This window comes from Microtus pennsylvanicus, chromosome 1, assembly GCF_037038515.1.
Source record: "Microtus pennsylvanicus isolate mMicPen1 chromosome 1, mMicPen1.hap1, whole genome shotgun sequence".
Lineage (NCBI taxonomy): Eukaryota > Metazoa > Chordata > Mammalia > Rodentia > Cricetidae > Microtus > Microtus pennsylvanicus.
This window is the reverse complement of record NC_134579.1, coordinates 133,789,904-133,802,676: the sequence shown is the minus strand read 5'-3', so window position 1 is coordinate 133,802,676 and position 12,773 is coordinate 133,789,904. Positions and strand designations below refer to the sequence as shown.

The 12,773-nt window shown below is 51.7% G+C and overlaps 1 protein-coding gene across 4 annotated transcripts; it reads right to left on the bottom strand.

Annotated features, from left to right (window-relative positions):
• Positions 1–2,350: 2,350 nt before the first annotated feature.
• Fxyd5 (FXYD domain containing ion transport regulator 5) lies at positions 2,351–12,708 on the bottom strand. 4 transcript variants are annotated; one of them, XM_075984876.1, is made up of 9 exons: positions 12,426–12,708; positions 11,712–11,772; positions 10,450–10,518; positions 9,500–9,562; positions 8,477–8,584; positions 6,676–6,753; positions 5,617–5,646; positions 5,446–5,520; positions 2,351–2,670 (listed from the first exon to the last, which is right to left on the bottom strand). In XM_075984876.1, exons 2-9 carry the CDS (start codon positions 11,770–11,772, stop codon positions 2,621–2,623), a joined length of 534 nt encoding a protein of 177 aa, XP_075840991.1. In that variant the 5' UTR covers positions 12,426–12,708; the 3' UTR covers positions 2,351–2,620. The 4 variants fall into 4 exon arrangements, with proteins under 4 accessions (XP_075840991.1, XP_075840981.1, XP_075840998.1 ...); XM_075984866.1 differs by lacking the exon at positions 12,426–12,708 and adding an exon at positions 12,378–12,398; XM_075984883.1 differs by lacking the exon at positions 12,426–12,708 and adding an exon at positions 11,885–12,107.
• Positions 12,709–12,773: the final 65 nt, after the last annotated feature.

Here is a 12,773-nt window from a genome sequence, read left to right as displayed (position 1 = left end):
TTGTGCATTGATATATATTTACCATATTGCAATGTATATTTGTACAGTGTTTATATTTGGAGGTCATTATCCTCATTTGTTACACAGTTGTTTATTGTCTTAGTCTTTAAGTTAGATAGATATTGAGAATTATATAGATAAATAGTCATCTAAGTTTGTCATTTATAATCAGACTAATCAGGTTCTTTAGATATAGAGAGATTATACTCAGTATAGATAGATAATCTTCAACCTCTTCAAAGAGCTGTAGAAAATGGCCTTTAATCTAACTCAGAGTTTCGTGATAGTGAGACACAATTGCTCCTGGCAATACCACTCCATTCCCGAGAGAATGTTGAGCACCAAAGACACTCCACCTGGAGCCTTTCTATTTGGCAGAACTGGCCTTTGGGCAAAGAAATGCCTATACCTCAGCCACTGACACAGATACAGAACGTGCATCAATGGACAAAACAGGACTGTCATATCCTGCCAAGACAGGGTAAGATAGTTTTGAAAAGTTCCTTGCCTTTAATAATGGTATGTCAGTTATGTTAGGCCTTAGCCAAAATTGGTTGACTCAACATTGCAAACGAGACTTTGGGTGATTGCCCAGGTAGTCAGTTGTCTCTGTCAATTGTTGCACATTTTGGATATATCTCGTTTGTTAAGTAATATTTATTCCCTTCTGAGATCTTTGATGGAGTTGAAGATTATATAATTGTAGTTACTCTCTACATTATTTAGGCTCCTTGAGATAGAATGTTTAGCAAAGCTTTTGTTCTCAATATTGTTTGTTATATTTATTATTTGTTGTTATTGTATGTAGTTGTATTTGGTTTAGTTCTGTCTTATTTAGACAAAAAGGGGAGAGCCCGGCTAGCTCAGTCGGTAGAGCATGAGACTCTTAATCTCAGGGTCGTGGGTTCGAGCCCCACGTTGGGCGCCAAAATGTAGCGGCGTAAACGAATGCAGACAGTTTGTAAAGATATATATAGTTTTAATGTAGAAATAGACTTACAGAACCACCGTTCCCGGCGGAGACCAGGAAAGTAGAAGAGACCGCTCGGAGCACGCTCGCCAAATTTATAGGCAGACATTAGCCCGAGGCGAACACGCCCCCTAAGGGGCGGGACTTATCCCTACAGGATTAAAGGCGTGTGCCACCATGCCAGGCTCACACATGGCTTCTTATGCGGGTACTGGGGACCCAAATACAGGTCCTGCAAGCACTCTCTCCCCTACTGGGCCATCTAGCCAGTGTGATTTTTTAATATGAAACACTCTGACATTTTCTCTTATATTTATTTAGTTTTGTTTGTTTTTGCCTGTCTTTGAGACAGTGTCTCACTATGTAGCTCTAGCTAGCCTAGAACTTGCTCTGCAGACCAGGTTGAATTTGAACTCACAGAGATTCTCTTGCCTCTGCCCCCCCCCCCAGCTCTGGGATTACAGGTGTACACCACTGACACCCAGCCTAATTAGTTATTTTTAAGACAGGGATTCATGTAGCCAAGGCTAGACTTGAACTTGAGATATGCAGCCAAGGGCATTAAACTTCTGACCCTCCTGGTGTACCTTCAAAGTGCGGATTCCAGCTATGCTTCATTATAACTGGTTTTATGGGGTACTGGGGTTTAGATTGGAACATCTGGCCATGCTGGGTGGGCATCCAGCTCATTTGCACAGCCAGCCTAAGATGTTCTTTTCTTGTGACTTCATTTCTTCTTATTGTCACGTGGCTCAGGGCCTGCTGGAATGATTTCGCAAACCCCTGCCTGAACCTGGTCTTTTGACCATGGTGTGACCCTGACCATAACCCTGAAGAGCCCTCTTACCAGCCCCCATAACACCGTGAGCCTGAAAGGACCAGCCTGGCTGGTTTTGACAGAGCGCTCCTCATGAGGTAGAGTCCAAAGATCTCCAGGAAATGTCTGCCAGAGCCCACCCCTCCTCCACTCTGTTTGCTCCTACCCTCTGCTCAGAGCCTATCCGACAGCCCTACAGCCTCCCTGGTGGGCATGGCCTAAGCAATGTCCTGAGGCCCCTCATGTGGTAGGAGACAAAGCTTGGAGGTGCAGCATACTTATGCATGAGGTATCCTGGGTGGCAGAGGGACAGGGTTCCCCAGTTCATCCTTATTTGTGCTCTGACTGATACCCAGGTTTGCTGGTCCTAACCCAAGTTGTGAAAGTGGGCTGGACCAGAGTCCTGCCTTACCCCCAAGGACCCTGGCCATATCCTCCTTCCCTGCACACACCAGGCCTTCCCTGTGGAGCGTGTGGCACCCTTACCTATACCCAAGGACTCCGAGCCCAGGCCAGACTCTTCCTCCCATGTCTGTGTTACAAACTCACAGAAGACAGAGACCGAAGAAAAACCAGTTGGATTTATCTGAACAGATTAGACAGGGGGCAGGGCAGGGCAGGGCAGGGCAGGGCATGCCTGAGGAGCCAGGCACCCTCAGAGGGGGGAAGCCACCAGTCTAAGGCCTGGCTCCCTCCAGTGGCCTCTTCTTTGGAGAATCATTTTGTGTTGGCCACTCTGTAGGCTCTTGGGGCACAGGGAGGTGGCAGGGGGTGGTGAGCTGCTGTGGTATGGAGGCTCCAGCTGGGCTGCCCATGGGGGTGTCAGTCCCCACTCACCTGTGGCGATTCAGGCATACTCGGGACAACTGTCTACACTTCCCACCTGGAAGAAAAGGGACCAGTTCTCCCATGAGCTGGAAGCTATTGATTATCGCATGCACTCTGGGAAGCACCTGGGGGACAGGTAGGCCAGTCTTGGCCCTCAGGAAGTTCCCAGTCTACTTCATAAACATGAGAAGGGGGCCGGTGAGCTGGCTCAGCCAGGAAAGGTGCTTGCTGCTGAGCCAGCTGGCCTGAGTTCTATTCTTGGAACCTATGTGGTAGGAAGAGAAAACCAGAGGCGGAGGAGATGGCTCAGCGCTCAAGAGCACAGGCTGCTCTTCCAGACATCCTGAGTTCAATTCCTAGCACCCACGTGGAGGCTCACAACCATCGATACCTGTGGTCCCCTGGGATCTGATGCCCTCTTCTGGTGTGCAGACATACATACAGACAAAATGCCCATATACATAAAAAAAACTTTGTAGTTTTTTGTTTGTTTTGTTTTTAGATAGGTTTTTCCTCTGTAGCCCTGGCTGTCCTGGAATTCACTCTGTAGACCAGGCTGGCCTCAAACTCAGAGATCCACCTGCCTGTGCCTCCCGAGTGCTGGGATTAAAGGAGTCTGCCACCACCTGATTAATCTTCATTTTAAGAGAGAGAAAGAGAGAGAAAACTAACTTGTGAAAGTTGCCCTCTGATCTCTATATGTGTACTACATGCGCACACACACACACACACACACACACACACACACACACTTAAGTAAATAAATGCAGGCGGGAGTGGAAGGGCAGAGATGAGTTCAAAGAACAGGAGAGAGGCTGGGACCTGGATCAGAGTCAGCTGGGCACGGGGTAGCGATGTTAAGAAGCCCCAGGCACATGGGAATACAGCAGCCCACCTGCCTCTGCCTCCCTGCCTGTGTCACCATGGCCTCGTCTCACTGTTAGCTCAGTGCCCAGCTCTGCTCTGAACCTGGACCTCTGCAGACGCGGCTCCTTCCACCCAGGGAGGCTTTGTCACCTGGTCCTCAGGACAACCTGGTTTCACCCCCACCTCTTGCTTCACCGACAAGGGTTCCTCCAAGCTCCACCGAGCTCTGAAGCCCCCACAAGGCCTTGCGCCAAGTGTCAAGTGGTTTGGTCGGTCCCTCCAAACGCTCTTAGAGCTGGGTCCTCAGTACTCGGTCTGGGAGGCAGGGTATGGGCACCCAGGAAGATATAGGTTTATTCTCTGTCAGTTAATCCTCAGGAGAAGGAGTTGTGGTCTCCTCCCTGTTCTCTCACTTCCTGTCTTGTCATGTGACCTCTTCTGCTACCCACCCTCCCCCACCAGAGGTGGACGTGGAGTCCTCCATCACTCTCCACTTTATTTTCTTTGAAGGCGGAGTGTTTTGCTGAACCTGGCACACACCGATTCAGCTAGGCTGCTTGGCTCTTGCTCTTCAGCAAGGGGTGGGGGTGTCACGGACACATGCTGCCTCCCCTGGGGGGCCTGGGCATCTGAATTCAGGTTCTCATGAGCACTTCACCCACTGATAGCTCCCAGGCCTCGTGGGTCCCTTCTTAAGTTATAAAGTAGAATAAGCGCTACCACACACCGCTCCCCGTATTTGGTCACAGCAGAGCTTCCAGCGATGAATAAAGTCGGGGGAGGGGGTGGGGTGGGAGCGGGGCTGGGGGAGGGGCGGGGATGGGGCTTAGGTGGTACAAAGCTTGCTCAGCACACTCAAGTGATGGGTTTGATTCCCAGAGGGGCATTAACCAAGTGTGCCTATAAGCCTATAATCTAAGCACTTAGGAGGTGGAGGCAGGAGGATCAGAAGTTCGTTAGCCATTTCGCTTTTTGGGGGAGAGGATCTAAGTTTGTTTCCTAGTATCCATACCCATATAGGGAGGCTTACATCTCCTGCAACTCCAGCTCTAGGGGATCCAACACTCTCTTTCGACTGCCATGGCATCGGCATTTACACACGCACACAAGCGCACAGACACACACCTATACACATAATCTTTGTTTATTTGTTTTTTGTTTTTCGAGACAGGGTTTTGCTGTAGCTATCAAGCCTGTCCTGGAAGTAGCTAATATAGACCAGGCTGGCCTCGAACTCACAGAGATCCACCTGCCTCTGCCTCCCAAGTGCTGGGATTAAAGGCGTGCACCACCACCGCCCGGTTTACACATAATTTGAAAACAAAAATAAACCCCCTTTTTTTTTAAAAAAAAAAAAAAAGATGTTCAAGGCCATTTTTGCTATGTAGAAAGGTCAAAGCTAGCCTGGGCTACCTGAGACCCTGTCTCAAAAAACAAACAAACAAACAAAAACTGCTGAGCTGCGTGGCACACACACCTATCTCAACCCTCGGGAGGCTAAGGCGAGTTTGTGAGTTTGAGGCCAGCCTGGGCAGCACAGTGAGACCCTGTTCATAAAGAAAAACGTAAAGTCTGTTTTCTCATCTCCCAAACGAAGCCGGCCCTTGGCTTGCAGTGAAGCAGAATGTGGTGGACATAGCCGCCAGCTGAGTCTGCGTGTCTTCTCTGTGTCCCCTTGCCTCTCTCAACCAGACACCATGAAAAGCCCAGAAAGACTAAGATGGTAAGGGGAAGCGACCAGCGCCCTGGGAACAGCGCCCCCTGCTGACTCAGTCCCATTGCAACCCGAAGAACGGCCCCGTGGTGCCTCGCCAGCTCCCACATGGCAGGCGAGGAGCTGAGTCACAGATGTGACCTGAGTTTGCACAGCCTCACCCAAGGTGGTTTTAAGACCCTGACCCTCAGTCTCCAGAGCGCCCCGCCCAGAGTCGCGGTGCCCCTTCTGCCCAAGCCCCACTCTCACTGGTGAGGATGATAATGCCGGTGATGAACAGCACCGCTGCCACCAGGAGTCCCCGCTTCCTGAGAGTGAAATCATCTGTGGAGACAGAAGTGGAGGTGTCAGGTCAGGAGGTCTTTGTCCCTCCTCCCCTTATCTCCAGTGGTATGCGCTTTGGGGTAGGGGGCTACTTACCATAGTAGAAGGGGTTGTTCTCATCCGAGGCTAGAGGGAACAGACAAATGTGAGTCAGAGCTGGGCCAGGACACCTGAGACTCAGCCTCGAAGGCCTTAGAACGAAAGTGGAAATCCTCCCTCTGACATGCCATGTGGCTCCCATGATCCTTCGCCACTCACTCTGCCTCACTATTGGCATCCGCTGGCCTTCCTGCTCTTGAGTCCAAGCAGACGGTCCCACACCTTAGGTCCTTTATAGGAACAGCCTTCCCCTAGACACCAGCAAGGCTTCTCTGACACTTCCTGCACCAGGAAGCCTTCCTCTGTGCTGTGTATGAGACGCTTCCCGACTATTCTCGTATCCCCAATTTCACTCTGTTTTTCTTGATAACAGATGAAAACTTACCCGACATATAAGAACCCCAATTATTATACACTGTCCTCTCCCACTAACGTGTCAGCTTCAAGGGGGTCTCGCTATATAGCCCAGGCTGTCGTGGAACTTGCTGTGTAATCCAGGCTGGCCTCAAACTTGCAGGCATCTTTCTTCCCTGCTTTCCAGGTAAAGAGTACAGGGCTGCACCACCATGCCCAGTAACAGCAGAGATAGCTGTCTGTCTTGTTAGTGGCTGCCTGGCACACACATGACTCTGGGATGAATACACAGGTGAATGGGTGACCTGGGCATATGGCTTCTATGTCTTCCGTTGGGGATTGGTAGACAGGAAGTGGAGATCAGGAGGGGAAGAATCAAGACTAACAAATGGAGTCCTTGCTGGTCCACGAGTGATCTTAGGTGTGTAAGCCAGTCTCTAGCGGCTAGAAGAGCCACCCAGCTACACCCAGCCTGAATTTCAATTATCAGAATTCAGAGCTCAGAAAGCAGCCACCCAAAGACGCTGAGGTGGTGACCTGACTTGTTCAGCCGTTTAGGCACATGCTGCCATCTGTCCAGTCAGACATCACCGCCTTCCTGCCCTCTGTCAGCCTCCTCCGGGGCATGAGCCCTTCAGACTTCCCCACACAGAGCAGAAACTAAAGGACACCTGTCAATGGTCAGGACAAGGAGGTACTAACCGTGTGAATCGGAAGAGTAGTGCCACACTTCATCTTTGGTTGGGCTTGGAGACCCCATCTCAGGGGGTGCCGTCGTACCTTCAGGTGATAGGCAGAAAAAAACGGTCAGAAGACAAGGCAGGAGGGCCGCAGGGGCAGAGACAGGGGTGTGGATGTAATAACGGGGCTACATCTGTGCATCTGGGGGACGGCGCCCAGGCACCTCCCATAGACACTCTGGCAGCAAGCATCTGCTGGCACCCCGAGGCAGGACCAGCTGCTCAGCCCCAAGCGTACCCCTCTCCTTGAACGCCAGTCATAACCCAAGCGCAGAAGTCAGGATTTTATGGAGACATACTTATTGAAGATATTGTGAGCATTCCCTCTGATTTGGGACTCAAAATAGCAGGGCATTCTCTTCTTAAAATTAATTTAATTAAAAAATTTGGAGACAGGGTCCACCATGCTGGCCTCATGCTCTCTCTTCCACCTCTGCCTCCCGAGTTCTGACATCACGTGAGGATTAGATCATCTCCTGCTTCAGTCTCAGCTGGGGGGGGGCGCTCTCCTGGCACCTGTATCACCATCAATCTGCCGGTCTAGAAGAAACTACTTCCTGATTCCGGGCTGGGTGAACTTTTCCAGCCTCAAGGTAGGGGAAACAAGGCCCCCATTGACCAATCAGAATGGCCCACTTTTCAGGCTTCCGTTGGGTCAAACAAGGACATGTGATCTCAACCAGGCCAATAGGAGTCAATTCCAGGCTTATGGGAAAGAGTTAGGTGTCTCCTAGCGCCCAAGTATGGGATATCTTTGCCACCAAGAAGGAAAGAGAATGTTGACAGCAAAGACCCAGGGGTAGCAATTCAGACACTGACAGTTCCTGGTCCAGCTGTGCCTGATGCTTTATCTTCAGATTTTACAGAATTGAGCCAATAACATCTTTTTTAAGAGAGATATTTTGCAACTGAAAAGATTCTGCTGTAACAGAAAAAAAAAGACTCAAAGGAAACCCACAACTCCATTTCTCAGCACCAACCAGCCCAGAAATAGGGAAACAGACAGCCAGTCAGCTCCTCTATTGCACAGAGTTGCTTGCTACAGAATGGCTTCTCAAGGATCTGAGAAGGTCTTCCACACAGAGGCATTGAACTTTAACTCTGGACAGCTTCATATACATACACACACACATACACACGCTCACACACGCACACACTCATGCACAGACACACTCATACACACACATGGACTCATTCCCCTCTCTCTCACACACGCACACACTCATGCACAGACACACTCATACACACACATGGACTCACCCCCTCTCTTTTACACACGCACACACTCATGCACAGACACACTCATACACACACATGGACTCATTCCCCTCTCTCACACACGCACACACTCATGCACAGACACAGTCATACACACACATGGACTCACCCCCTCTCTCTCACACATACAGGCACACACTCATGCAGACACCCGCACACATACACGCACACACATGCACAGACACACTCAAACACATGCATGCACTCACCCCCTCACACACACACACTCATGCACAGACACACTCAAACACATGCATACACTCACCCCCTCACACACACACACACACACACACACACACACACACACACACACTCATGCACAGACACACTCATACACATGCATGAACCCACCTTCTCCCCCACCCCAGAGCTTATTAGCAATTTCCCAGGCAGGCACTTTAAGAAAGGCACTCGGGGGAATGCTGACCCAGAACGGAGGAAATTAAACAAAACCTAGAGGCTGCTGCTGTCAGCCAAGGCTCTACCTTTTTCTCTGCTCATGTGTGTCCCTGGCTTTGTCGCCAGATTCATGGTGTCCATTCCTGTTGGTTGCTGGATCTCGGTTTTGGCCGCTGTCTGGCTTTGCGTGGTTTCTACTCCAGTGAGAAGATAAGGATGGGAGGGACAGAAGTGAGAGGATGAGATGGCCACAGAACTGCCAAGCAGGGCTCCCTCCACATTGTAGTCTACACAGTCTAAAATACCAGGTGTTCCTTTATTTTGATGGGGTGGGGACCTTTGACCACTGCAGGATACTGAAAATGTGTGTCCATATTACTACCAGGACAACTCTTCTTTAAAAACAAAACCATGTAGCCCAGGCTGACTTAAAGTTTTTGTCTTCTTGCTGCAACTTTCTGTGTGCTGGCATAAAACAATTTATACTTAATTTGAGGGGGGGCATACTAAGGATTGAACTCAGAGCCTCATACATGACTGGCATGCTATCACACCGCCCCTCACTGGGGGATTCTAGGCAGGGGCTCTACCACTGAGCCACACCCCAGCCCCTCACTGGGGGATTCTAGGTAGGGGCTCTACCACTGACCCATGTCTCCAGCATCATTAATTGTTAACTGAAGAAATGGTAAAGAACACTCTAAATTATGTTATACTCCAAGAAAAGTGCAATAATTACTTGAAAAACAACTTTTAGGGAGATACAGAGCTGAGTGGAAGCCACGGCAGAGCAGGCACTTGGAGTGTCTGTAAAGAGCAAGTGTTCAACTTTGAAAATGGGTCAATTTTAAAAAAAAATTATTTTGTTTTTAAATCAATGGAATCAGATGCCAAATAGGCACAGGGAGCTTGTCATGCCAGCACTCCAGAGGCTGAGGCAGGAGGATTGCCCTAAGTTCAAGGCCTCCCTGGGCTACAAGGCAGAGGTTTCTGGACAAGATAAACATGGAGTGGAGCTGACAAGGGTCCAGAGCTGTGGTGGCTGGTGAGCAAGGAAACTTCAGATGTCAGAGGAGGGGGTGCATCGTGGGCCCTCCCACCTCACTCACCATCAGTTTCCCCGATCGGAATGGGAGGGGTAGGCTGGACTTCTAGGTTGGTTTCATCTGGAACTGAGGTAAAAACAGGGTCAGAGAGAGAGAAGTGGGAAGGGAGCAGCAGAGAGTTTCCTCAGGTGGAGACTGGAATGTTTCCATAGCAACTCCATTTTTTTTTCAATGCGTGTATGCATGTGGGGGGGGGGGTGGGGGGGGCAGAGGCAATCTCCACCATCTTTCCGTGAGAGCCACCCACTTTCTTTAAGACAGGCTCTCTCCTTGGCTCAGAACTCACCAGGTAAGCTAGGCTGGCAAGCCCTAGGGATCTATCTGCCCCTACCTGTCCACCTTGGGATTTGTAGCCATTATGCCTAGCCTTTCATGTGTGTTCTGGGGATTGAACTTGGGTCCTTATGTCTGTGAGGCGAGCCTTTCACTGGACTGCCTTCAGCTCCATTGTGAGGTGACGAGAAGAATTCAGGGCCTTTGATAAGCACTCAAACACGATGCCCAGGTCTCCCCTGCCTCCAGATTGTGAGTGAGACTCAGAAACCCTTCCCAGAAAAGAGGGTTTGACTCAGTTTCCCAAACCTCCCTGACCACCAACCAGTATCAGCTGCTCTAGTAAGAGGCCTCGGGCTGGGCACTCAGGAGGTGGGCCATACTGGGAGCATCCTCTTCCTGGGATATAAATGTCCCCCCGCCCCCTGCCGGCTTTAGATTCTTCTAGATGAGAAGCTGACTAAGGATGGACCCAAAACAGAGGTCCCAGAAGCAAGAATTGGTTGTTAGGTCCCCGACCATAGCATTTAAGCTACTTCAGGCCATGCCTGAAGCTCAATCCCTGACTTTTTTTTTAAATCTTTTTCAGTTACATGACTGTAAATTTCCCTGTTTGGTCCGAGTGCAGTGGCGTTGTTACCCGCAGTGGGAATTTTACAGACCTGTATCACTTTCCTTACCTGGGACTGGAGTATTCGCGGAAGTCTGGTCCATCGCAGAACCTGGTGTGGCCTTTGCTGGCGTCTGTCCTGGGGAACCAAGGCTGAACCGTCAGAAGGGGCCTCATACTCCCCTCTGGACCACCGTGCCTGACCTTCTGAAGTCTCCTGGTAGTTCTGAAGGTCCTGACTCCCAGGGGAACCAGCCTTGCTGGGTGACTCCATGATCCTAAGAATGCATTAAGCCTGGCCTTTGCACATCCGTGCAGGATAGCCTCGTGGAGAGGCCCAGTGGTAGAGCCAGCCAGGGCCATCCATGGCTTCAGATTCTGCTCCCAGCCACCTCCTCCTTGCTGTGTGTCCTGAACCACTGAAGCCCCCCCGCCCCTTTGCCTCATCTGAAAATTGTGAGATAGTAACTGACTGTGGCCCCTGCCCTGTAGGCAGCTCCTCATCTAGATCCTGTCACCTCCCACCAGGGTGCCCAGAAGCCTCTCTCTGACCTCCTGTAGCCAGAAGGAACCTGTGAGGACACCCAAGTCAGGACAGATCCTGAAGGCTCAGAGCCCAGGTCAGCTGCACCTCACTCTAGGGAAAGCCAAAATGTTCACCTGGTCCCCAAGTTCACCTGCTTCCAGTCCCACCACCTCTTCTCATTGACTTCACCGCAACCCAGCCTGCTACTGTGTCTCAGACTCCCACAGGCAGCTCTTGCCCCTTCCCGTATCCCCACTCTTGCTCACTGAGCGTCAGCTTCCCATCCATACAATGATCATGTCGCCATGTAGAATGGACCTAACTAAGCATAAGTGAGCTAAGGCGCCAGACACATTGGCAAGTGCCACCTGGCCTGACCCTTTTGACAAGAGCTTTCCAGGTGAGGCTCAGGGTCTCCTACTCTGTCCAGTAGCCCCACCTGGACCCCTTGTCCTGACTGTTGTCTCAGAAAACCCCCACAGTTCTGCTTTCCTGGGAGCCTGGGGTTTCCTGGCTGCCGAGGAGAAAACTGACACCAATCTGTCAGCCAAGTCAAACTTGACAAGTCCTTCTCAGAGGTGAAAGGGAGGGCGCTCAGCAAGGCAGGCTCCAGCCAGACTCTCTGGAACCAGGCACCAGAGGTGTGAAGTGTCTGAAGAGGGTTCAACCCAGAGCCCGCCTCACCACCCCCACTTCCTGGTGCCAGCTCACTGCGGGCCAGGGGCATGAGAAGATGGAACTGAGCATTTAGCTTCAGTTACCCGTACCTAGCTGCCAACTGAGGTTGGGGGTGGGGGCCGTCTTACCTCTGCTGGGCAGAATCAGGGCGACAACGGTGAGCAGACACAAACAACTGGACGGTAACATCTGTGGGTGAGTGAAGGCGGAGGAGAGTGAGGCATGGTCCCTCGGCAGCCTCAACCCCTCCGTGGAGCAGTCCGGCTCCCCCTCACCCCCGGCCTCAAGGACCCTCTGGTACCTGCCTCTGGGAAGGGATGCTTTCTAGAGCCCCAAGCCACCATCCCCTTCTTCCAAAACCTGATCCCCAAAGAAAACCAGAAGCGTCAGCTGAGCCTGGTCTCCTGACACCCCTGAGGCCGAGAATCCGCTCCCTGCTCCTGCTGCTGGAGCTCAGCCTCCTCGCCGGTGGTTCCCTGGCCAAGGAAGCCAGGGGCCCCGCTGTGTCTGCTCCCTTGGGGACCGGAGCCCAGAGCAGTGGGGCCCGGAGGGGAAGAGGAAGGGTGACTAATGCAAGGCTGCACTCAGAGGAAAAAGTGAGCTGGTGTCCGGCTGCCTTGCAGGCACTACCGCACCCATGCTGAGAATATCTCTGAGGGACCAGTCTACCCGGGACCAAGACTCCGCTCTGGGGAGACTGAGGCGGGAGGTGTGCCCACAGAGGAACCAGGGTGAATGCGAGGCAAAGAGGCATCGAGGCTCCCCCCCACCACGACCCCTAAGCTGTTTCCCACCTGCATGCGTGGCCCTCAGCAATAGGGTAGAGCAAAGAAGGGACTTACGTCGGAGCCCAGGGTCTCTAGCCTGGAGTATTAGAGTCCCGCGTGGGAGCCGCCTCGGGGCGGAGGGTGTGGCCAGGGGCGCGGGCAAGGGCGGGCGGGGACCAGAGCAGCTCAGTCATTTCCTCTCTGGCTTCCAGGCCCCACAGGCAGGGGTGGGAGCAGGAGCGGTGGAGGGTGATGGGGGACCGAGGGCGGTGGCCTCCACTGGAGGGTCTGGGGGACACAGATGGGGACAAGGGTAAAGAGAAGGGAAGGCCCCTTGGGAAGGTCTGGAGGAAAGGATGTGGTGAGAAGAGGAGGCTCTTGAGGAGGAGAAGGAGGAAAAGAAGAAGAGGAAGGAAGAAACAG

What these genes read in the sequence shown, in the direction of transcription:
- Fxyd5 (XM_075984857.1), bottom strand. Translation starts at nt 11,927, where the DNA reads ATGGTGGCTTGGGGCTCTAGAAAGCATCCCTTCCCAGAG. An exon ending in GAAAGCATCCCTTCCCAGAG is followed by an intron (nt 11,773 to 11,888) that starts GCAGGTACCAGA and finishes ACTCACCCACAG; the next exon opens with ATGTTACCGTCCAGTTGTTT. An exon ending in TCCGATCGGGGAAACTGATG is followed by an intron (nt 8,585 to 9,499) that starts GTGAGTGAGGTG and finishes TCACTGGAGTAG; the next exon opens with AAACCACGCAAAGCCAGACA.